The 25,346-nt window shown below is 42.2% G+C and overlaps 1 protein-coding gene across 1 annotated transcript; it reads left to right on the top strand.

Moving 5' to 3' along the window:
* The first annotated feature begins 389 nt into the window (after positions 1-389).
* Positions 390-22,618, top strand: phf12b (PHD finger protein 12b). The gene is made up of 15 exons (XM_085379733.1): positions 390-1,119; positions 1,365-1,546; positions 4,295-4,367; positions 8,775-9,231; positions 9,353-9,473; positions 9,552-9,684; positions 9,779-9,943; positions 11,159-11,302; positions 12,141-12,837; positions 13,988-14,092; positions 14,216-14,362; positions 14,477-14,572; positions 19,722-19,804; positions 19,900-20,038; positions 21,419-22,618. Exons 1-15 carry the CDS (start codon positions 1,054-1,056, stop codon positions 21,886-21,888), a joined length of 3,078 nt encoding a protein of 1,025 aa, XP_085235859.1. The 5' UTR covers positions 390-1,053; the 3' UTR covers positions 21,889-22,618.
* Positions 22,619-25,346: the final 2,728 nt, after the last annotated feature.

Here is a 25,346-nt window from a genome sequence, read left to right as displayed (position 1 = left end):
TAGGCTCCAGCCACCCCGCGATAAGGATAAGCGGAAGAGAATGGATGGATGCTGTCTACATAGACTACATGTTGAAATAGACTACACGTTGAGCAAGCGGAAGAAGAATTAAGATGGTCATTTGAGCAGCTGAAACGCTATTGTAGCAGAAGTGCAAATTACACGAGTCGTGTTCTTTAACAAACAATAAAGCTATTGAAGCAAGAAGCAGTTAATGCTACTCTCGTAGCAGCACAATAGTAATGAGTAGTGCCATAAGGCAACCGACAGGGAAAGTCATAGCAAATAAAATAACTTCAAAACGTCAGTGCCACTCAAAACACCGTGTAGACAATGTTTTACCGCTTCGTGATAATGTATCCGTAATTATCTATATCCGTTCCAATACGCATGCGTGTCCGGTGTGCGCGGTTGCGCCAACTGTAAGGATGTTGCTAGCAGCCAGTGTAGATGCACAGCCTTTTCACAACAATAACATCAACCAAATTTGCATTTCCACATACTTGATTTGAGGATTATACATTCCGGACGCTGTCGGAAACCAGGTTTTGGGCCGTACTACATCTAGTTTTCTCCTGGATTGTTTGGTTACATTTTGTTTTGACAATGGGAGCGGAGGGCTTTGCAGATTTACAGCGCTCCTTTTTGCAGGAGCAGAAACAAGAATCATGGCTGGCCAGCTAGGCCGCAGATGGATTGTGTAGCTAAGAGCAGTAGTCTACTGATAGAAAATTCTGTATGTTTTCGTGGCACTTACACATAAAAAGTGGTGCTAAGGAATCAGTATTTTAACTACATAGTTAGACGTCATTTTTGTTACCTTTTTATGGCCAACCACGGCAGCTAGTGAGACCGCTAGCTTCACAACCTTGACTGGTTGACGTTTGCCTAGCTAGCTCCTTTGGGCAGCTAACGATAGCTAACGTCGATTTACCAGACATCCTCTGACCGAAAACATTCGGGAAGTAATCTCTTACAGGATTTGTCGTGGTTATTGTGAGCACCGAGGCTCTTGGTTCGCAAATTCCTTTTGCAAAGTCTGTTTCTGGATGAATGTGGGACAAAATGGAGACACCAACGATTGTGTACGATTTGGATACCTCTGGGGGCTTAATGGAGGTAAGGCTGCTATGTCTAAGGCCTTAATTAAGCGAAACATTCCTCTGTTGCTAACACTTTAATAAATTTTACCAAATTTGAATCGCAGCTGTCATCATCACTATAGCCCGCTGTCAAGCTCTTAGCTAGCTAATTCGGCTTGGTAACGGAGGCCACAAATTACTGTTACCGCTCTCTATAAACGTCACAGCGGACACTAGACACTAGCCGCGATGTCAAACTAAACAGCTGAACAACTTTTGCAGCAAATTCAAACACTACTGGCGCCCCCGAAGTCAGATGAGGTAGAGAAACGGAGTCGGAAACTGGTGAGGGACGTCCGGAGGAGCGGCAGGGCGACTAACCACGACACCTGCGATAGTTGCAGGGAAGGGGGAGACTTGCTGTGCTGTGACCACTGTCCTGCAGCTTTCCATCTCCAGTGCTGGTAAGTTATTTGACTGAAGAACACGCACAGAGTCAGTAAAACAAGCGGAAATAACTGCTAGTCCCCGTCAGTTATGTGTAAAGATGGCTGAATGCTAACTCCAGTGATTGTCCTCGGTTACCGTTTCGCTGTGGTTCCGATTCTCATAGACACATGATTTGAAATGTGTAAAGAAATGATCTGTTAAATGATTTCATTTTGCCTGATAGTTTTTTCGCTACAAAAGCTCACGCTTATATCAATGAAAAGTCAACATTAACGATCAATTGTTCTTCCGAAATTCCCGCTGTGTTCTCCGTTCACGTTAACCATGGAGGCCGGCTTTAGCCGCTGTGTTGCACTCTGTAAGGTTTATTATTAACTCCCATTTTTCTCTGGAAGCTGCTTGCATGTCAAATTTACTTCCACACATTTTCAGAATCGCAGGAAATAAACCAGTTAAAGTTAATTAAAAGACGTTTGGTGATATAAGATAGGAACTGATAATTAAAGTAACAGAGCAGAATGTTTTCTTGCTCTGGGAGGACTGTGCACCGTTATCCCAGTCGTCTATCTTGTATACTGACTTTTGGACTTTATATAGTTTGAAAGTGTATAGCAAACTTATTTTCACGCGTCGTTAATGAAAATATAACACACAGGAGTTTGAAAAAAAAATGCTTAAATATGTCGTATCTGCAAGAGGCTTGAATTAGCTTGCAGTCGGTCCTCCCCTCCTGCCGAGGCTGCAGCCAGCGGAGCTGCTGGTAAAAATGTAGCCTCTGTTTACAATATGGCGACCTCGTTGCTCTTTCCCCCCCTTCTTCCACCGCCATCTTACAAACCTTTAAAATCAACTCTGATGGAAAAGGGGTGCTTTAAAAATACGGACGAAATATTCCGCAGTTTTTTTGGACGGGTATAACAGCGTTTGTTGAGGTAATTTCGGTGCCGCAGCGATAAATAAATACCCGTATCATTTTTTTCTGTATTACTTTGGTATTTGGAAGAATTGAGTCCAGACTGTCACCTGAAAACCGTATAAAACTCGTCTGTACATATATAGCCACACCTGTGGACGCCTTCAGATTTTAAATATGTATTGACGAATTTTGCTGCTTTGATGTCTGCAATGTAAAAGACAATATTACATGGGGTGACAACTCAGTTGTGCCATGCACAGCGCATCTCACATGTGACCACTTCAAACACAAACATATCATTAAAAAAAACTTGTTTCATTTTTTAAATCTGGAGGAATGTATTTTTGTCGTCATTTTACTGGATATGTTTTGTATTTCTTAGTCCAATTTTTATGCTAAATTCTGCAATTATGAATTCATACACCGGGTGCATCAGCAAAAAAAGTTTAAAGTTGACTAGAAACTATAGAAACAAACAGCCAATAGAAATGAATAAATTGTTAAAAAATAATAATGAGTAAAGAGAAAAAGTAGGTAAATAAGCTTACTACAAGCAAACTACTAGTACCCAGAGAGAACCCACGCAAACACGGGGAGAACATGCAAACCCCACAAAGAAAGGCCCCGGCCAGGTGGTAGAATCAAACTAAGGAGCTCCTTGCTGTGAGGCAACAGTGCTAGTCACTGCACCACCATGGTTAAAAATGCAAGTTAAAAAGAAAGGAGTAACAAAGCATAATAGATAGATGGTTCAGTTTGGTCACTAAGTGTAATTTTATGAATAACTGTTAAGCGGATGGTGGTTGCAAGTAGCAGATGAGTGATGGAAATACCAAGGTAACAGTTAACCAGACATAATTTTAAAAAATGGTAAGGTGAAATGAGGTGGATCTGACGAAAGTTTTCTTGAATGGGGGCAGTATGTAGTAGGGGTGGGGGGAAAAAAATCGATACTGTGTAGTATCGTAATATTTTGTTTGCTAATAATGTATCGATACAGGGACAGCAGAAATCGATATTTTGTTACAAAAAAGGTTTTTGTGCTCTGACTTCAGAGCATGTTGATCCTTTTTCTGAGCAACAATCCTGACATTGCTTCACTGTCCAAATGTGTTTAACTTGTTTTTGGCAGCAATAAACATGACAGTTTACTTATTTTAATTTAAGACATGTTTTATTTTAATTACGTTTAAAACTTTTTTATTTAATGTAAAATTATATTTTGTTTTAATTTACTTTCAAATTCTTCAGTTGCTGAATGGGCTGCATAGTTTTCATAAATTGCATAGTTCAGAATAGCTATAATTGTACCAGATGGTTGCATTCAGTTAAGTTGGACTAGACTGTAATACAAACCGTTCAGTTTGTCAACAATAAAACTGACTGAAATGAGAGAAAGACTGAGTGTGAGACTTTGATATTAGATAAATGAATATTGATAAAGTTTACCTTTATGTACAGAATCTGAATATCGCAAAATATTTTTAAAAATCGCAATAATATTGTATCGTGTGTTAAGTATTGTGATAATATCGTATCGTGGGATGTATGGTGATTCCCACCTCTAGTATGTAGTGTAAAACATTGGAAGCAATTGATTATTAATGAATGTGTCAGCTACTGTAATGAAAATGTAACATTGGTAACTGCCATTACTTTGCACTGTGTGGATGCTTTTGTTGTAATGCAGCCATTGGCCCACCAGATGGAGACAGAAGAAGCTAGACTTTTGTTTTGATACCAAAACAATGGGATCAAATCAGTTTTTCATTTCAATGAAATGGGAATTAGAAATTGTGATTCATTTTATCTTATTAAATATTTAATTTCTGTCTTCTTACGACAGCAACCCACCTCTGAGTGAAGAAATGCTTCCTCCAGGGGAATGGATGTGTCATCGCTGCAATGTTCGAAAGAAGGTGAGTGACAGATGTGTTGTTACACATTTGATTCATTCTGCTTTTGAAATGTATCCTGGAGAGTGTGTTCTATGTACTGATAAATCAGTTCAATTCAATTTTATTTATTCAGCACCAAATCACAATAATATTTTACCCTACAATAATACATGCAGTAGGGCTGCACGATTTTGCATAAAATGAGAATCACGATTTTTTTGCTTATTATTGAGATCACGATTCTCTTTTCCAGTATAAATATTTATTGCGCTTATTAACTGCACATCAACTTCGTAACAGTTGAGACTGAACATAAAAACAATAAATAAACATAAAAACAACAAATGTCTCACATTTTGTCGTTGTACTGCTTGAAATTCCGTCTCCACCGCTGCTCGACGCTGCGTGTATAGAGCAGGTAGTGCAACAATAGAAAAATAGTTGCGGGACGGCACTGTGTAGCGTTTGTCTAGGGTGTTGATCATTTTCCTAAATCCCTCGTTTTGCACAGTATTGATGGGAGCCATATCTTTGGTCAGGTGATAAGTGATAGCCTCCGTAATTTCTTTGTGCCTGCGGGAGTTCGACGGGTATAGGGAAACGCTGTATAAGGTTTCCGTTATTGATGTTTGGGTGGTTGACCGGGACGGATTTTATCCTGTCACTTTGTCGTCATCCCTGACGTGCTCTCCGTTGTTTTTTTCCCTGCCAATTTTAGCATCACACAGCACAGCTTCTGTATCACGTGGTATAAAGCTCCGCCCTTGTCATTTGTTGAGCAGGAAGAGTGAGTGCTTGTTTTCATGCAGATTGCGTCCCGGATCAAAATGCGGTACAATCGTCGTCGCCTTTTTTAAAAAAAATTTTTAATCGTTGTCATTTGGAAATGAGATCGCACATAAGTATGAATCGAGATCGCAATTTTTCTAACGATTAATCGTGCAGCCCTAACATGCAGAGAAAAGCAATGAGCAAGCACTTTGGCGACAGTGGGAAGGAAAAACTCCCTTTCAACAGGAAGAAACCTCTGGCAGAACCAGTTTCAGGGAGGGGCGGGGCCATGACACATAGTGAGTCAGAAAGGTGACTGAAGAAAAAATACTCGATGCATCATGGGAGTCCCCCAGCAGTCTACACCTATTGCAGCATAACTAAGGGAGGATTCAGGGTCAACTGATCCAGCCCAACTATATGCTTACATATGCTGTATGTGAGGAGCAGGATTTTGAATTCAATTCTGGATTTAACAGGGAGCCAATATAGGAGAAATCTGCTCTCTCTTTCTAGTCCCTGTCAGGACTCTTGCTGCAGCATTTTGGATTAATTAAAGGCTTTTCAGGGAGTTTTTGGACAATCCCGATAATAATGAATTACAATAGTCCAACCTAGAAGTAATAAATGCATGAAGTAGTTTTTCAGTGTCACAGTGAGACAGGATATTTCTTATTTTAGAGATATTACGCAAAGATTGGAAGTCAGTCCTAGATATTTGTTTAATATGTGCGTTGAAGGACATATCCTGGTTAAAAATGACTCCAAGGTTCCTCACAGTGTTACTGGAGGCCAAGGTGATGCCATCCAGAGTAAGAGTCTGGTTAGATACCATATTTCTAAGATTTTCAGGGCCGAGTACAATAACCTCAGTTTGATCTGAATTTAGAAGCAGAAAATTAGAGGCCATCCAGGTCTTTATGTCTTTAAGACATTCCTGCAGTTTAACTAATCGGTGTGTGTTATCTGGCTTCATGGATAAATAAAGTTGGGTGTCCTCTGCATAGCAGTGAAAATGTATACTATGATACTGCTGATGATACTGCCTAAGGGAAGCATTTAAAATGTAAACAGAATTGGTCCTAGTATATCCATAATTAACCTTGGTGTGTGAAGCGGACTCACATGAACAAATTGGAGTCTATTAGATAGCCGTCTGCTCCTTGCTAACTAAAATATAACAGGACATTGGAGTAAATTCTACCATCTCAAACTTTCTGTTTAATCTGTTTTCTGTTTGATTTTTCTTCAGCTGTGTGAAAAAACTTTAATCTCAGCCAAGGCAACTTACTCAGGAACACATGAAACACTGGAAAAAGCCAAACAACAACATTTTTAAGTTATCTAAGTGACTTATATATCATGTTTAGACCGCGGGGGGTCTGAAAACGATGTGCCAGGAGTTCGGTGTTCTCGTCGGCTCTAGTGAGCCTTGAGCCCCGGCTAGCTATCGAGCTGGTGGGTAACAGATGTCTCCGAAAATGTTGGTGCACTTTTGCAAAAATGTGATGTCTTGATAAACTGATCAGATATTTAAAGTTTAGACAGCTGAATTCTCACTTGAAAATATCTTAAAAGTTTATTTTGTGACCCACAAAGAGTAATATTAAAATTAAGTAGCTGCCGTCATTGTTGGAAACTGGAATTGGCTGGGCCGTGCTATGAATTCTGGGATAGGTTGGGCAACGAAGGATACACCCGACCCATCCTTGAAATCTGGGGAAATGAAGGACGCATTTGTCGGAGTCTTCGAATTTGGACAGCCTTCCTCGTGTCGCTGTAATGTAATCGGCCTCCAAATGCAGTCTCCAAAGGGTGCGGCCCCTGAATTTGGACACAGCTATGATACCGGAGACTGCGGCTGTGTCCCAATCCAGTGACCGTACGCTTCAGAGTATTCACAGTTTGCGTACTAGGAACGGCGCGTACTAGGAAGTACGAGAAGTGCGGAAGTGAGAGGTTGTGAAATGGGACGGTCTAGCCTTCGTCGCGCTGCTCAGGTTGCCTAGCAACCATGATACAAACCGCGAGAAACGTTTCATACAGCATTGTTTGACAGAAATGAAGGAGAAAAAATGTTTTGTTCGTTCATTTTTTTTATGACATCACTTTGATTAGTTGAGTATCTGAGGCTGAGACATGTTCATACTTTTATTCCACAACCGGAGAGAAATAAACAGAGAGAGAGTGCAGGACAGACAGGTGACAGTCTCAGGTGTACACACTGCTACAAAACAGCACAAGAGAAGGAGGATTTAGTGTTTGTGTTATTACGAGTGCTAAACAAGAAGAGTTCCCAGATGGTACAGTGGACACATGTGTGACTCCTGTGATTAAAGCATCTTTCTTTCAGCTTAACGAGTGAACCGTGAGCTCGTTCAAACACACGTTAAAGTCCGTTTGGCTCGACACCACCGAACAGAGGCAGCAATATAACATAGCTAACATTAACAGTGCAGTGAATCCTGCTTGTGCCGTGATATTCAGGACTGCAAACCAAGCAGCATCACTGACTTTCAGCTTGTTGTGTTTGTGGATGTATAACTGACTTTAATTATCCATAAAATCATCACATTCTCTGTCAGATTAAGGTTGACTATTGAACGGCGTATATTTTAAAGTAGAGGCTTTAAAACCAAGCTGACGCTGAAAGTACAAACATCACTAATGTCACACAACTTTGCTGACATGTGGGCAACAGTAATGTTTTAATGTTCTTCATTATTAAACATTTGCACATAAATAAGTGACATAACATTCAGTACTCACTTTTAAAAGTTTACGCTTCAGCCGTCTGCCGTATTTTTCGGCAAAATTATCCACACCCACTGTTGCGCAATGAATTGTGGGATGTATGGGACCACGAAGTCTACAACGGACCACACTTCAAATTTGGGGAAATTGATGGCACATTTGGCAACCGCATTTGGAATACACTTTGGATTGGGACAGCCGTCGTTGCGTCGCTGTGACGTAATCGGTCTCAAAATGCATACTTCGAAGCGTGCGGTCGCTGGATTGGGACACAGCCTGGTTCTTCTTCTTCGGGGTTTAACGGCAGCTGGCATCCTTGTACATGCAGTGCTGCCATCTTCTGTTTCATTTCGTTGTTACACTCTTAAATCCTACTACTTATTCCTGCATCTTTCGGGGTCTTACAAAGCTTCAAACGACACATTGACTATTAAATTAGTCGTCAACGATTTTGATAGTCGACGTAATCGTGGCTAGTTGACAAATTGTGGGAGCCCTAATACAAACCACTGCAGAAATAAATACCTACAGCATGCTCTAATAAATATTACGCTTGACCATAATAATTTAATAAAATATTATGGTCAAAAGTATTGAACGTTGCACTGAGGTCTAACAAGTACAAGTACAGAGATGAGTCCACTGTCAGAGGCCATAAGAAGATTAACTGTAACCTTCACTAAAGCTGTTTTTGTGCTGTGATGAGCTCTGAAACCTGACTGAAACTGTTCAAATAAGCCATTCCTCTGCAGATGATCTGTTAGCTTTTTTTTTAAATGATTTTTTTCAAGAATCTTTGAGATAAAAGGAAGATTAGAGATTCATCTATAATTTGCTAAGACAGCAGTGTCAAGAGATGGCTTTTTAAATCAGTGTTTGGGTTTTTTGTGTGACTTTGTACAGAAAAGAGAACAGAAGTCTGAACAGACCAACGGCCTGCCAGAGAAATCCTCCTCCAAGCGCTCTGCTTCTCCATCCGTGGAGCTGGAGCTCAACGCTGGCCCACTGCGGCTTGACGGTCTTCCTCCGGGGGCTGGAGCTGCAGGCCCTGGTCTACGAGTGGCCCAGGTACGACTATTGGACCGCAGAACCAGCAGCAGGCCAAGCAGCCGACCTGGGACTCCAAATTCCAACACTTCATCCACCCCAACCCCCTCAGAGGAGCAGAACGATGGAGAGGAGGAGGCAGCAGAGCCTGAGGATGAAGTTCAGGGTGCAGAGCTCGAGAGTTCTACAGTTTCTGCTCCGACACCGCGACTCCTCAAGAGGCCCTTTCAGCTCCTAATAGCGGCTGCTATGGAGAGAAACCCCACTCAGTTTCAGCTGCCGAGTGAGCTCACGTGCACCACTGCACTACCAGGTCAGTCAGTCATAATGACTACCAAAATATGATTTCTTTCAGCACCCTAAGTTTAAAATACCTCTTTATATATGCAGTTTAGACTGTTTCTTCAATGTTGCTCTTTTGTTTGGATTTCTAGGCAGCAGTAAACGGAGGAAAAAAGAAGAGCTGCTTGGAAAGCCCTTCAGGAGGCCTCAGCATGAACTGGATCCCAATGGTCTAGTCCCTTTGCCAGTCAAAATCTGCTTTTCATGCAACAGGTCAGGAGTTCTGGAGTACAGTGCAAAGAAGTAGAAGCAATGACAGCAGGTACTAATTCTATTTATTTGGTCTCTCAGGAGTTGCAGGTTGGCTCCATTGATCCAGTGCGATTACTGTCCCCTCCTGTTCCACATGGACTGTCTGGATCCTCCACTCACAGCTTTACCTGCCGGCAAATGGATGTGTCCAAACCATGTGGAGCACTTAGTAGTAAGATGCACTGTGCTGATTCTAAGCTAAAGCTGCTTTCCCTTTCCTTTTATTGATGTAAATTTGTATTGATATATTTTTGTTTGCTATGCAGCTGAATCAGAGGAGCCTCAGCCTGTCCAGCCGCTGTCAGCTCTTCGATCAGTTCCAGGACAGGATGTCCCAGCACGCAGTTAAGTTGGACTTCCTGCGTAGAGTACATCGACAAAATGCTCCCAACCGGCGCACCACTCACCAGCGCAACAAGAAAACCATCAAGGTAGACGTGTGTCTCAATGTGACGGTGCAGTGTGTTGGATTTCATATAATCCTTTTTTCTTGGCCACTGGAACACAGGTGGAGATCTAGGAAATGAATGGCTTTAATAATATATCTGTTACACTAAGACAGTAATACCTAGATATAGGGCTGGGCTAAATCATACCGTTCACGCTAATACCGGTGTAATGTTGGGCAACGATAGGAAAATGACATATTGCGATAGAATATGGGTAAAACGCACATGCGCAGTGCCTTTGTTTACATGCGCACACGGCGGCGACGCAGAATGAGAAGAGCGAAAGTGGATCGTTGAATGAAACGGATGAACCAGAATTCGTTTGTAAAAATGCTGCAACTTCAGTGGTGTGGAACTGGTTTAGCTTTCATCCGTCAGATACACAACAAAGCACTATTTTTGGTAGCGCGTGCTAGCGGGCCGACGTTATTACCGTGTTTTTTTGGAAAATACGGCGCACTTAAAATCAATCCTTTGATTTTTCTCAAAATAGACAGTGCCCCTTATAATCCCGTGTGCCTTATGTATGAATTCTGGTTGTGTTTACTGACCTCGAAACGATTTTATGTACACGGCGCTTGAAAATCTGTCAAATGTTTCAGTACGACTTTGCTAAGCTACGAAGCCACACCGCTTGATGGATTGTTGGAGCGTTACGGCTATCGTAGGCGGAGCCTCGCGGAGTGATACGTACTGTGCTTCAACATATTACAGTACTGTGTGTGTATAACCTCTTTTTAAGTTTTGTGGATATTATACATGGTTATGCTAAGGATATGTCGACCAATTTCCACTGGAAATGTCTTTTTGGTTAAACTGTCAGCAAGGATTTGCATTTGCACTGTAAAATTTTTATATAACTTTAATGCACTTAAAAAACAGCTGCTTGTTTAAGTGAAAATACATTGATGGTTTTTTTTTTTTTTTGCACTAATAAAGTTGAGGAGTTGGAAAGTGTTTTGTCTAGTGTCAATTATATAGTTATCGCAAATTTTCAAATGTATATCGTGATAAATATTTTGGTCATATCGCCCTGCTCTACCTAGATACTGACATTCTGTCTTTTTTCCAGCTTCTGAAATTTAAGCAGTTGTGCACTTGTATATGAAGTGATGCTATTTTTAGACACATCTGAACGTACTGGTTAATTTGCTAGAAAGTGTTAGATTGTCTCTAACAGTCAGTGTTTTTATTCAGGTGCCAGATGCCATCAAGTCCCAGTACCAGAATCCTCCGCCCATGCTGCTTCCTGCAGGGGTGCGCCAGCTGGAGCTGGTTTGTAGTGGCATTCCTGACCATCAGCCCACAAAGCATTTCACCACAGAGGCTGAGCAGCAGGAGGTAGGCACAAGAGAAACCAGCAGCTGCCTAACATGTTCTTTAAGTCAGATTGTAATGATAGTTCCCTCGAAACAGGCTTTTGTGTGCTACAATCTGTGTCATCTGATGTAATAGGATGTGAGATTAATAGGAGAGCAGCGTAACCTCCTAAGACCCAAACTCTTTCATGGCATGCATTTTTAATTTCTCTTTGCTATTTGGGCTGATTGGGACCTGATGAATGTAAAACCAAAGAATTATCAGATTTTATTTTTTACCTGATGTTTGTTTCTGAGAAAAATGAGATCCACATATGAGGACATTCGATTTAAATTTCAATAGAACAGTGGCAGTATAACGTCCTCGCATGTGGAAATCAGGCCTTTGTAGAGCAACATTTAGTATTTTGGTCTAGCCAACCCAAAATGTGATGTTCACATATGTGGACACCAGGTCCTAGGAGGTTAAGGATGATTGATCGCTTTCCTTTTCATTTTGGATGACTGGATGAGAGTTTGGACAAGAAGTTTTTAGAGAGTTAGATTTTTGGTGTAGATGAGTGAAACACTGACACATCCTGTGTACTGTGTTTATCAGAAAGTAACAGAAAATTCAGTTTCAGAAGTTCTGAAAGCTGAACCAACTGCTTCACGGCACTTTGCAACAGTTGCATTAGAAAGTCTGTTTTTTTTTCACAGACTGTAGAGCTTTGAGTAATTAATTGAAAATTGCAGCAAAAGATAAATTCTGGTATCTGTTTGTTTGTGTGATATAAATGAATCCTTGATGAAGGGGAGGGCCTCTCAACAGAACTGCTGGTTGCTTCTTTATAAAAACATACATGTGTTGTGTTGAACAGTGGCTTCAGGATGTCATCGCTCTCCAGTGCAGTATCATGCGACACCTATCCATCAAACAGAAGGCCTCATCAACAGAGTGGCACTTTGAGCAGAAAGCAAATACGCAATCAAGTGGAGCATCAGAAGACATGAAAACTCAGGCCTCATTAGAAAGGACTTCTTCCCCTGACCTCTGCTCTAAAGCTTGCAGTACACCCAGTGACTCCCAGGGGGCCTCTCTTTCCAAGGACAGCCCATCAGGGCTAGTTCTTTGCAAATGCACCGTGACACCATGTCAGAACTGTAGGAAACCTAATGGGCCTCTGGAATTGGTTCAGCCTCCCAGAGCCAATGGACCTGTAGACTGTAACAGTGCCTCAGATTCCTGCAGGCAGGCTGAGCTACAGAACAGACTGAAGGCTGGGAAAACGCCATCAGCTTCTGCCTCTGGACTGGTGAACCACATAGGAACAGAAACGGTTAAGAAGGAACCCGAGAGCACTGTAAATGCATGTGCCCAACAGAACTGCCCCACTGCCCCCACGATATGGCCCCACAGTGGCCAACAGAACCACAGGAGCCAGACAGAGCCCCAGGAGGAGTGTGTGAGCACCGATGAAAAGCCCTCCTCAATCACCAGCAGTTCCTTCACAGATGCACCATCTAGAGGCAGCCAGGAGCACGACACAGTAAAGTTTGGATCAGCACCTACTCCAGGTACACATCAGAAATGTCAAAGCTGCAGTCTTAATGTATCACTTTATACAGCTAATAATAATAATGATGATAATAATAGTAATAATATACTCAAGTAATCATTATGTTACTCTCTCCTCATTATACATGTAACGGTGGCCATGGTGTGCATGAGAGAACATTTAATTTGAGGCTATAGCAACATTATTTTGCGTATTTATATTAATTTAAATACATTTTTAACTTTAAGAAATTGTGTTAATAGTCATGCTGTTAGGCTGAATTATTATTAGTATTAACATCTCCACTTTCATAACGTCTGTTTTGCATTAAAGCACAGAGAAGGCCTCAGAACTGAGAATGGTTATATGCTCACCTTTCTTCACTGCAGCCACTACATGCTTGTTTGAAGGCTTACACACATTCACTCGCACACTTTAACACACATGCATTCATACGCGTGCACACTGACCAACTCTGCTTCATCCAGGAGATGCAATACTGTCAGAACTCTTTTTTTCCCCTTATAATGTAAGAAAGAGCTCCAAGCAGATGGGAAGAAGGCCTTTTTATTTCATGCCTCAGTCTAGGATGCATAGCTTATTTTATTTGGCAGATCACTTAAAATTGTGATTCTGTTATTTCTACTTCTAATAATTTATCAGTTTTTTGTCTTTAGGAAAATGTTTCTTCAAGAAAGTGGAAATGTGATTGTGATATGGGATGTAAATACAGTGAAAGAGTTGAGCTCTTTTGGCAGATACTGTGTATTGTTAAACTATCAAAACAAGCATTTTCTAAAGTGGAAACAAATGAAACGTTCATTTTAAAAGACCTGAGTTTTCTCTCTTTTGAATGTTTACTGTTGCTATTAATTGAATACTCACTGCTGACATAATCGATGGTGCTAACAGTTTTCTTGCATATTTTGTGTCGTGCAGCCCCATTTACCAAAAGGATACATGGCCATTTAAGAGCACATTTTATTTTCAGTTACTGAGTTATGAAGAAAAAAAAGTTATTCAGATACAACTTGCTTTGCCTTCTATCTCAGTAATAGTTCCTGTGCACTTTTTTCCTTTATAGTGAACTATCAAAAACTGTCTTTTTTCTGGTCCTTCTTTTATCTCATCTCATCAGTTTGTCTCTTTTTTCCTCTCCTGTCCCTCAGACATAAAGGCTGCTCCTGCACTGACGGACTCACTGCTGCCCAACACACTGCCCTCCATCACCAACCTGTCCAGCTGCATGAAGGATGGAAAAGAGGAGGATGGGGGTGAGTTTGTCACTCTGCGGCCACATGTGACAGTTTAAGAGCCTTCGTATTGCTGTGTTCTGCTATGAAACACACGAAGATGTAATTAGCTTCTAGCGGTTGTGTGTGTTTGTGTGTGTGCAGGGATTGAGCTGGACAAACTGGATACAGAGATGATCAAGCTCTTGGCCTATCAGAGGATCCAGCAGCTCTTTGCTCCCAAAGTGCCCAGCACTCAACCTCCCCCCACCACCAGCACTACCCCAAAAACCTCAGCACCCCACCCAAACAGTAAGATACCTTTGCACTACAGTTTAGTCTGTTTACTTGTCAAGAAGTCAGTTTTTCTGCTGTTTGATTGCTGTTTTGTTCTAATTATTAAAACCTACACTCTCCTCCTCCCAGGTCAGAAAAAGGTGCAAGCCAGAGCGGTCTTTTACCCTCTGACAGGAAGAGGAGCAGCTGTCAGCATGTGCTATAGGACGTTACACATAGGATCAGGTAGGACATTCAGTCGCTGTGACTTTGACCCTGCTGCATTCTGTGCCCTGGCTCTGAGCCACTCTTAGGTTTCATCTTTGATGAGGAAAGGTTCACGTACTGACGTACTTTATAAAAATCATACCACTTCACCAAACTCCAGTCAATCATGTTTGATTTAGGTTAGACTCTTGCCTTATGACTAAAGTTTAGTAAGACAGAAGTGGAACATGGGTAGGACGCCATTATACCTGCTGTGTGGTGCCTGGCAAATGTCACCGTATAGCAAAATTGATGTTACATGTTGTAAGCTGTCATCTCTGCTGGTCATCCATCCATCCATTTTCTTCCGCTTATCCAGGGCTGGGTTGCGAAGGCAGCAGCCCAAGCAGAGAAGCCCAGACCTCCCTCTCCCCAGCCACTTCCTCCAGCTTGTCTGGGGGAATACCAAGGCGTTCCGAGGCCACCCGAGGGATATAATCTCGGTCTGCCCCGGGGCCTCCTTCCGGTGGCACATGCCCGGAACACCTCACCCAGGTGGCCCCCAGGAGGCATCCTTGTCAGATGCCCTAACCACCTCAACTGGCTCCTTTCGATGTGGAGGAGCAGCGGCTCTACTCTGAGCCCCTCCCAAATGGCCAAACTTCTCACCCTATCTCAAGTGAGAGGTCAGCCACCCTTCGGGGGAAGCCCATTTCCGCCGCTTGTATCCGCAATCTCTTTTACACTCAGCTCTCTTCGCCACAACAGACCCATATAGCGTCCGCATCACTGCGGCCGCCGCACCAATCCGTCTGTCGATTTCCTGCTCCCGTCTCTCGTGAACAAGACCCCGAGATACTTAAACTTCTCCACTTGGGCGGGAACTCGTCCCTGACCCGGAGTGGGCACTCTACCATTTTTCGGCTGAGAACCATGGCCTCAGATTTGGAGGTGCTGATTCTCATTCCCACCGCTTCACACTCGGCTGCGAACCATTCCGAGGGAAGCCAGAGGCTATCACCCGATGAAGCCAGCAGAAACAACTCCATCTGCAAAAAGCAGAGATGAGATCCTGAGACCACCCAAGTGAAAGCCTTCCATCCCTTGGCTACGCCTAAAAATTCTGTCCTTAAAAATTGTGAACAGAATTGGTGACAAAGGGCAGCTCTGGTGGAGCCCATCACCCACCAGGAACATGTCCAACTTATTGCCGGCTATATGGACCAATGCAACAGTTGTATAGGGACTGAATGGCCCGTAGCAATGGGCCAGACGCCCCATACTCCCAGGACTCCCCGAGGGACACGGTCGAATGCCTTCTCAAAGTCCACAAAACACATGTAGACTGGTTGGGCAAACTCCCATGCACCCTCAAGTATCCTTGAGATGCTGAAGAGCTGATCCAGTGTTCCACGACCAGGACGAAAACCGCATTCTTCCTCCTGTATCAGAGGTTCAACTAACAGACAGACTCTCCTTTCCAGCACCCTGGCATAGACTTTCCCAGGGAGGCTGAAGAGTGTGATTCCCCTGTAGTTGGAACACACCCTCCGGTCCCCGTTCTTAAAGATTGGAACCACCACCCCGGTCTACCAATCCAGAGGTACGGCCCCTGATCTCAATGTAACATTGTAGAGGTGTGTCAACCAAGACAGCCCTACAACATCTGGAGCCTTCAGGAACTCAGGGTGGACCTCATCCAACCCAGGGGCTCTGCCACCAAGGAATTGTTTAACTGCTTCAGTGACCTCGCCCCCAAAGGAGGTCCTCGAACTATTCCTTCCACCGCCCGGCAATTTTCTCAGTCTAAGTCAGCAGCACTCCACCCGCACTATACACAGTGCAGGTTGAACACCGCTTTCCCCTCCTGAGTCGCCTGACGGTTTGCCGGTCCTGGCCGCCGCCTGGCTCACAATGCACCCTACCGTACCTCCTGCGGGTGGTGGGCCTGCAGGAAGATGGGCCCATGTCCCTCTTTCGGGCTGTGCCCGGCCAGACCCCATGGCGGGGCCCCAATAACCCTATGGCAGGGTGAACTGTTCCCTCGATGGTCTTGCCATAGGGGTCTTCCGAATCGCTCTTTGTCTGGTCCCTCAACCAGGACCAATTTGCCATGGCAGACCTTACCAGGGGGCAAAAGCCCCCAGGCAACATAGCCCCTGGGATCCCTGGGACACACAAACCCCTCCACCACAATAAGTTAGGGATTCGCAGAGGGGACTGCTCCATTTTTATGATGCATCGTTCCATTGCTGCTGCAGCTGGGTTAAAGTCTGTTTTTAATGGCATCCTAACATCATATCAGTACAGAAGTTTAGAGGTTCACAGGTTTCACAGAGGGAGATGTTGAAACTTTGAAACTTGGCAAAAACTTTAAAATTCCTTGGCTTCCAACTTTGACTTCTTCTCCTTCTATACCAGCGCTGATTTGGAGGACGGGCAACACCTATTGTTCAGAAGAATACTGCAGCACGTACATGCACCGTAATAGCTAGCATGAATGGATATAGCTGTGTGATGGCATTGCCGGTGATACGCAAAGTTGCCAACACAGCAGGTGTACCTTGGACCTGAGCTAGTCACTCCTACAAATACAAAAATGGGAAGTGATGCAGAAGCAGTTTGTGGAAAAACTAACAACACCCCATCATTCATTAGCTTGCAGAATCACCAGACATTCTTGTTTAGATTTGCTGATGTGCTTGGAGTCATTGCACTGCCTGATCCTAGGTGAATTTTTTTTGGGACTTTAACTCCTGGAAATATTTTGCAACAGTCTTGAATGTTTTCCACTTGAATAGTGAATAATCTTTCTCATGGTAGAATTATGAGCGTGTTTGGGACTGGCTTCATGCAACTTCAGATACTGACATGCAGCACTCATTTATTCTTTAAGACAGCGGTCCCCAACCTTTTTTGCGCCACGAACCGGTTTATGCCTGACAATATTTTCACGGACCGGCCTTTAAGGTGTCGCGGATAAATACAACAAAATAAAACTAGTACCGGTACCGAAAAAAAGATTTATTCATAACACACGTGAAAAGACCCAGGAAAACCAAGTCAACGATAAAAACGATAAAAAATAACGCTGAAAACCATACATTTCACACCTGAGTCTCAACTCTCGCGGCCCGGTACCAAACGACTCACGGACCGGTACCGGTCCAAGGCCCGGGGGTTGGGGACCGCTGCTTTAAGACATCTTTCCTCTTTGGCATTATGTACACACCAGAATGCTTCTGAGTTTATAGAGGTGGTCACTCGTGCTGATAAGTTAATCAATTGTGTTTGATTAGCAGTATGTACCTGCTACTTGTCATCTTTATTTCTATGGAAGCAACAAGGGTTTGCTTAGTGTTTCATACACTAATTCTGCATTTTGGCTTAGTTTTTTTCAAATACATGGCAGTAATGTCATATTTTAGAGTATAATATAATAATATATCACAATCTCTGCATCATTAGTCAGGTTGAGTGATAGTTGATACTAGAGCAGGGCGATATGGCCAAAAATATTTATCACGATATATATTTGAAAATTTGCGATAACGATATAACCGACGATATAATTGATGCGAGACAAAATACAACTCCACAACATTACTAGCGCAAAAAGACAACCTTCCATTTATTTTCACTTAAACAAGAAGCTGGTTTTTATGTACATTAAAGCTTTATAAAAATGTAACAGTGCAAATGCAAATTCCTTGCTGAAAGTTTAACCAAAAGGCATTACCAGTAGAAATGGGCTGACATATCCTGAGCATAACCATGTATAATATCCACTGAAGTTAAAAAGAGGTGCTTTGCAACATTAAACTGCAGTGTGCAGTACGCATTTTTCGGACCATAAGGTGCACAGGATTATAAGGCACATTAAGCGAAACAAAGCAGTCAGATAAATCAAATTTTATTAAACTCATTCTTCTTGCTTCCTCCACTTCTGTACCATTGATTCATTAATGTTGAATTCTCTGGCAGCTGCTCTATTCCCATGTTGTTGCAGTATATTAATAACTAACCTCGTATTGTGGATGGATTATCTCAGTTGTTCTCCTGACTGAAGTTTGGTCCGTTTACAGCATCCTGCCATGCGATTGCGTTTGTCTCTAACCATGAAGAACCTTAACGTTAACTTTTATAAGTGGAAAAGTGTTAGTGTTCGTCCTCCAGCTTCACTGTTTATGTTATGCTAATATAGCTGTGTCGCTAGCGATCACGTAGCACATCATTATATACCAGCTAGCCCAACTTCAGTAACCCTACAAACGTCACTGCTGTTTAGTTTCCTGTCTTCATTTATGTTGGAAGTGATAGCAGAGCTGTACGTTTGATTTTTTTCAGAAATCTCTCAGTCAGAACATGCAATATCATGCTTAGGTAACTAGCAAAACTAGCGAGCTAACTTCCGCTAGCTTCCTGCTAACTTCTAACTCCGTTAAATGTAATAACTTTTGTTTTCATGGATGCCTGGAAGTTAAACTTTATAGTTACACCTGGTAAAGCAGCAATGCTGATCGTTTTATTAAAGATGAAAGAATTTAGACAGTTTTTAACGCTCAGTGATGCTGCAGTGTTGTTTGACCTGAAGCATACGGAGTTTAGGACCCAGATTACTCCCAGATTTAAGAGCATCTTAGTCCGACAAATACGACAATAACGACGGCCGCTTGCATGTTCTGCAAAAAAATGTGCTTTGTCGTGTATCTGACGGACAAACACCAAATCAGTTCCACATCACTGAAGTTGCACCATTTTTACAAACCAATTCTGGTTCATCTGTTTCACTCAACAATCGGCCATGTGCGTATGAAAACAAAGGCACTGCGCATGCGCGTTTTACTCCCATTCTATCGCGATATTTCATTTTCCTATCGTTGCCTAACATTATACCGGTATTACCGTGAACGGTATAATATGGCCCAGCCCTAGTTGATACCGTCATCTTTAAATCGGAGTATTTTAAGCAAGTTGTCTGTGAAAGTAAGTTCTTAGACCTGTGAGGGTCACAACAGGACCATGTGGAATAAAAACTACTGAACAAAAACACAATATGTCACATTGGAGTGCAGGTCATTAAAATACATTTTGACACGTCAATATTGCAGAAAAAAAATCCATGTTGCAAATCTGTATTCTTTGTGTTGTGGGAAAGGGTGTTTAAGTCTTTAACTGTTTCTCTAAGGTGCTGACATGGATGTGTGCCTTACAAACTACGGTCACTGCAACTACGTATCGGGGAAACATGCCTGTATTTTCTATGATGAGGTGAGGCTGTTAAACTACATCACTCTGCAGAGCACTCCTGTGGTTGTTAGTGACCAAGATGTAAATGACCAAGATGTGTGTTTGTCGTCCTTCAGAATACCAAGCATTATGAGCTTCTGAACTATAGCGAGCATGGCACCACAGTGGATAATGTCCTGTACTCGTGCGATTTCTCTGAGAAGACCTCACCATGTCCACCCGGTGGCCTGGTAGCCAAAGTCCAAGGAATCATTCGTAAGTACATCTCCGTCATCTGTTTGGATTGGCTTGAAGGAACCCAGGTCTGTGTGCCCAGTTTGACTTGGACTGCTGATGAGGTCGTCACTCATAGATTTTGTATGAACTTTTTATGAATATCCATCCATCTTCTTCCACTTAGCCACTCATCTGTATGTGTTCTGGTTAAAATGGTTAAAATTTTAATTGTGAAGAAATCATAACATCATTGCGTCTGTAAATTACAGGAATACTTTAATTTATACTCTAATACTGAAAAGAATTATTTTTAGTTTGGCTAGAATTTCAGGAAGTGTAGCCCCCCCATGTGCTTAATGTCAGTGTCCTGTTTGTTACACTGACACTGCTCCTGCATTTTTGGTCAGCTTTTAGTGTTCTTCATCCAAATTGTGGTCAAGGTCACATTTGTCATTCTTAATGGGTACATGTAATTAGTTTGTGCAGTGCAGTGAACCAATGACAAGAAAACTTATCACCTTCTTGCTGTAATTCATACCTTAGAGTAGTCTATGAGATGTGCTGAGCTATGCGTGCTTATATTTAAGTGAATAATATTAGCTTAATATAAAACTAAAATAAATAAGTGAACATCATCATTAGCTGTCTTCAGTCAGCCCATGTTCTTGGACTGCAGCTGCTGGCTCTTGTTCTGCTCTGAGTCCCAGTGAGCTCATTGTATTCTCATTGTTGGAGAACTGCACACGAACCAGTTCTCCGTCTGTTGTAGGTTCTGGTTAGAGTGCCAGCTTGAAGTGCAGGAAAAAAACAAACCATGAGTTTGGTGTTGGAGTTCATCTCCATCCATAATGGCGATCTAGCCAGCGAGCCTGCTGGTAGAGAAAACACCAAATGGGAAAGAACGGGCTGGCTTATTATTAGCTATTGCAATTGCAAAGTAAAAGTAAGGATGTAGTAAACGTACAGTACAGTGGTAAACTTGGTGCATGTGGCATTGTAGCAATGAGAAAGGTAAATAAAGTGTAAAATGAGCAGTCAGATATACTTGTTCTGTGGCAGACCACGTTATGTAAAGTCTGAATGTTGCTGTATCACATAAAGCTTCCAGTCTTAATCTGTTATTAAAGATCATTTGGACAGATGTTTGATTAGTAAAGAGCTGCAGTGTGAAACAGCATTAAATCAGATTTCTCTGAAACTGTTTATAGATGATGAGTGTAAAACATGTTTGCCAGAGTTCAGCTTTCCACATGATTTTAGTCTCATTTTCAAAACAAAGTGTTCATTTTTATTTTGTGGATAAAATGTAATCAGTGAAATCTTTTCATGGTTGCATTGTCTCCACATTAATGGAGTTGTCTGTACAGACTAGTGTCACAGTAGTCTTTCTCAGACCTGCTGCATTTCTTCTTTGCGTAGGTCGCAGTAAGAAACGGGAAGAGAACGAGGGAGCCAACTCCATGGTGGGGTTGTTGCCAGTAGGAGGAGTGATGAGTAGCCAACGTCAGGGTGGTGCTGAGCCGTCTTGTAGCTGCAAAGCGAGTAGCTCCAGTCTAATTGGAGGCAGTGGGGCGGGCTGGGAGGGCACGGCCCTGCTCCACCATGGCAGCTACATCAAACTGGGCTGCCTCCAATTTGTCTTTAGCATCACTGAGTTTGCCAGTAAGCAGCCCAAAGAGGAGCAGGCCACTACACCTGCTGCCAGTTGCACAAGCACCACCAGCAGCAGCAGTGTCATCAGCACCACCCTCAGCACCACCGCTAACACCTCCACACCACCACCACCCAGCACTGCCACAACAAGCGGCTTTTCCAACCAGGATGAGGCTGACTCTGAGACTGTACCTCCCCACCAAGTGCCCGTACTGCGTTCTAACTCTGTTCCATAATCCGCACAGGAAGCCCCGCCCTCCCTCTTATTTTGCACCTTCTGTGTCACGATGAAGGGAAAGCTGCACAGCTGGTTGGTCAACAGGGAAAAGTTCTTCTTTTTTTTTCTTTTTTTTTAAATGGTTTATATCTTTGCATGAACTTGAAGTATTATTGACAATCTCTTTTTTTCTTTTTTCTTTTAAATGACTGACGTAACCGTTAGGACCGTTAGGACTTTGAGCAAACATTACTTCCTTGGGCTCAATCTTTGTTTTTGCCAGTATATTAGTTATGTATGGTGTAACCTTTTTGTCAGTCAGCCCATTTAGCACAAACATTTTTTTTTCTTTGTAGTATTCAATTCCATACATTCTAATTTCTTTTGCTGCTTTTGCACCACAGGTAGCTATATATGTATGAAAACATACATGCTTATACACTATAACATGTATATATAATGTAAATACATTTTAATTCAGTGCCTCTCGATTGGAGAAACATTGGATTTCATGTAGATTTGCCATTTTTTGGTTTTTAACTGTACAGCTCATTGAATTTGTGATACTGTGTAGAGTACCAGACGTTTTGTGATAAAACTTGTTCTTAGTCTGTACTTTCCGCTGTAGTCCATCTGTAAATACCGTATAGTTTTAGCACTCATTTTAACATCTTGTGCTGCTGTGTATATAAGCACTCTGTCTGTACCTGCTTGTCTGTTCAAACCTGTAAATACAGAAAGATTTTCTAAGAACAAACTCAGTGTTTATGCCTGTTATTTTCAGCCTTGTTCTAGGTCCACTTTGAGCTCTAGTTTGGTTTTCACTTTCTGAGACAGCAAGTTCAGTACTGACAGGGGTGGATCTACAAGGGTGGCATGGGGTGGGCATGTGCCACCCTAAAATAATCTTTGCCACACCCTAGTTGTTTGCATATGACATGTTGTTTATTAAAATAAGTTAGCATTAACACTTTGAGCCTAGCTGCAATTAACGTTGAATATAAATTCTAAAAAATGAATATATTGCAGTGTTACCCTCCCTCCCCTATTAGAAAATGGTTCAGCCCTTGATCGTTTTTTTAAAAACAATGAAAATCTTTGGCAGTCAGTGACTGACTGAAGTCTAGATGCTCTGTCGGACCTTTGCTGCAGCAGCTTTCGGTTTCTTGATTTGTCTCTGCCTTCAGTTTTGTCTATGGTACAGTTAATAGCATTTTTTTCCATATATACAAAGGCCCTGGAGCCATGCACATTCAATCCCAAATGAAAACATGAACAAGTTTTTCTTTACTGAAAATGAAGAAAAAGAAAATTAGGTTCACAAAAATAGAAGTGTCTGCATTTTCATTTACAAACTGGAATATTTACAGTAGAAACTAAAATGAGGATTTTGCTTTTCCTTTAAGCACACAACTAATATTAAGTTGTGTAACTATTATTTCTGATCACTGTTTTACATCTGTGTGGCATGGAGTCAACAAATATTTGACACCTGCCTCCAAGCTGACTGGACTACATTAAACAGATCTTCTGCATTCTTGGGTTTTGCATCAAGAAGACAATTTTTGAGGTCATTCCACTAATTCTCAATCAGATTGAGGTCTGGGTATAGGGCCGGCCACTTTATAACATCAATCTGTTTTTGTCTGCAACCAGGATGTTGCCTGCTTGCTGGTGTGTTTGGGGTCGTTGTCCTGCTGAAACACCCATTTTAAATGGTAAATGGCCTGTATTTATATAGCGCTTTACTAGTCCCTAAGGACCCCAAAGCGCTTTACATATCCAGTCATCCACCCATTCACACACACATTCACACACTGGTGATGGCAAGCTACATTGTAGCCACAGCCACCCTGGGGCGCACTGACAGAGGCGAGGCTGCCTGACACTGGCGCCACCGGGCCCTCTGACCACCACCAGTAGGCAACGGGTGAAGTGTCTTGCCCAAGGACACAACGACCGAGACTGTCCAAGCCGGGGTTGCCGGCTCGAACCGGCAACCGGCAACCTTCCGATTACAAGGCGACCTCCCAACTCTTGAGCCACGATCGCCCCACGATTTTAAGGGCATTTCTTCCTCAGCATAAGGCAACATGACCTCTTTCAGTGTTTTTAGGTACTGACACTGGTACATGGTGCCTCTTATGTGATAATGGGCCCTATTCCAAAGTATGAGAAAGATCCCCAGGTGCTTGCACCTCCATGTTTTACAGTCTTCACAGTGTGCTGTGGCTTGTATTCAGTGGTCTTTACACCTAATAAGAACCATCTTGCTCTCATCTGTCCACAGAATATTGCGCCACTTCTCTTTAGGCCAGTCAGTGTGTTCTTTGCCAAACTGTAACCTTTTCAATACATGTCTTTTTTCATCAATGGTACTTTACGAGGGTTTCTTGCAAATAGCTTGGCTTCACATAGGCATCTTCTGATTATTGAAGTACTCGCAGGTAAATGGAGATCATTGATCTGTCTTGAGCTGATCATTGGATGCTTCTTTTCCATTCTTGTTATTCTATGATCTAGGCAGATGGTAGTATTCCTTTTTCTACCATGTGTTTTGGGTTTTCTTCCCCATTTCAAAGCATTTAAAATCGTAATCATTTAAATTCAATTCAATTTTATTTATACAGCACCAAATCACAACAACAGTCGAGAAAAAAACCCATCAATCATCCCCTAAGAGCAAGCACTTTGGTGACAGTGGGAAGGAAAAACTCCCTTTTAACAGGAAGAAACCTCCAGCAGAACCAGGCTCAGGGAGGGGCGGGGCCATCTGCTGAGACCGATTGGGGAGAGAGAAGGAAGACAGGATAGAAGACATGCTGTGGAAGAGAGACAGAGAATCAGCAGAGACGTCTGTTAACACATGTTTAGCAGCATGCATTTCATGTCTGTTAAGTCTATTGGTTGGCTGTTACTCTGCTACACCTAGTCATGAATTTGTTCCCATGTTGTATCATCATTTCTGCCAAAATCAGTACTTAAACACGTTAGTAATGTTAGACACGTTAATAACTGTAACTGTAACGAGTGTGCTCCGTTCACTCAAAGAAGTCAACTGGGAGTTATTCAGTTAAATAAATGCAGCTACACACAAATTAACTCAGATGAATTTGTTGGCATTTTAAACATATCACACTTTACTAGTGATGGGATTTCCGGCTCTTTTTAGAGAACCGGCTCTTTTGGTTCGGCTCACTAAAAAGAGACGGCTCTTTCGGCTCCGAACCGACTCTTCAGGTTGTTTTGTTGCTTTAATTAATTTATTATTAACAATAATATAAAATTATGCACAAAAAGGAATTACTAATGTTAAAAAAGTGGTTTTATTTATATATGTTTATATATAAATATGTACAGTGGCCCCTAGAGACAAAGCACGTACAAACTCCAAAACACATTTTTAGCATTAACTGAACTTCCAAAACAGAGCTACCTAGATCACTTAAATTACACAATTGAAAGCATATGTGTATT

This window comes from Rhamphochromis longiceps, linkage group LG14 (assembly GCF_057381845.1).
Source record: "Rhamphochromis longiceps isolate RC_006_pf linkage group LG14, R_longiceps_female_GT1.1, whole genome shotgun sequence".
Lineage (NCBI taxonomy): Eukaryota > Metazoa > Chordata > Actinopteri > Cichliformes > Cichlidae > Rhamphochromis > Rhamphochromis longiceps.
The sequence above is the reverse complement of the archived record's forward strand: the minus strand, read 5'-3'. Positions and strand labels throughout refer to the sequence as shown.

Excerpts from the sequence above, each read along its gene's own strand:
- phf12b (XM_085379733.1), top strand. The coding sequence starts at position 1,054 with ATGTGGGACAAAATGGAGACACCAACGATTGTGTACGATTTGGATACC. Across the intron at positions 1,120-1,364 it reads CCTCTGGGGGCTTAATGGAG|CAAATTCAAACACTACTGGC; the intron begins GTAAGGCTGCTA and ends CAACTTTTGCAG. Across the intron at positions 9,474-9,551 it reads ATCTGCTTTTCATGCAACAG|GAGTTGCAGGTTGGCTCCAT; the intron begins GTCAGGAGTTCT and ends TTGGTCTCTCAG.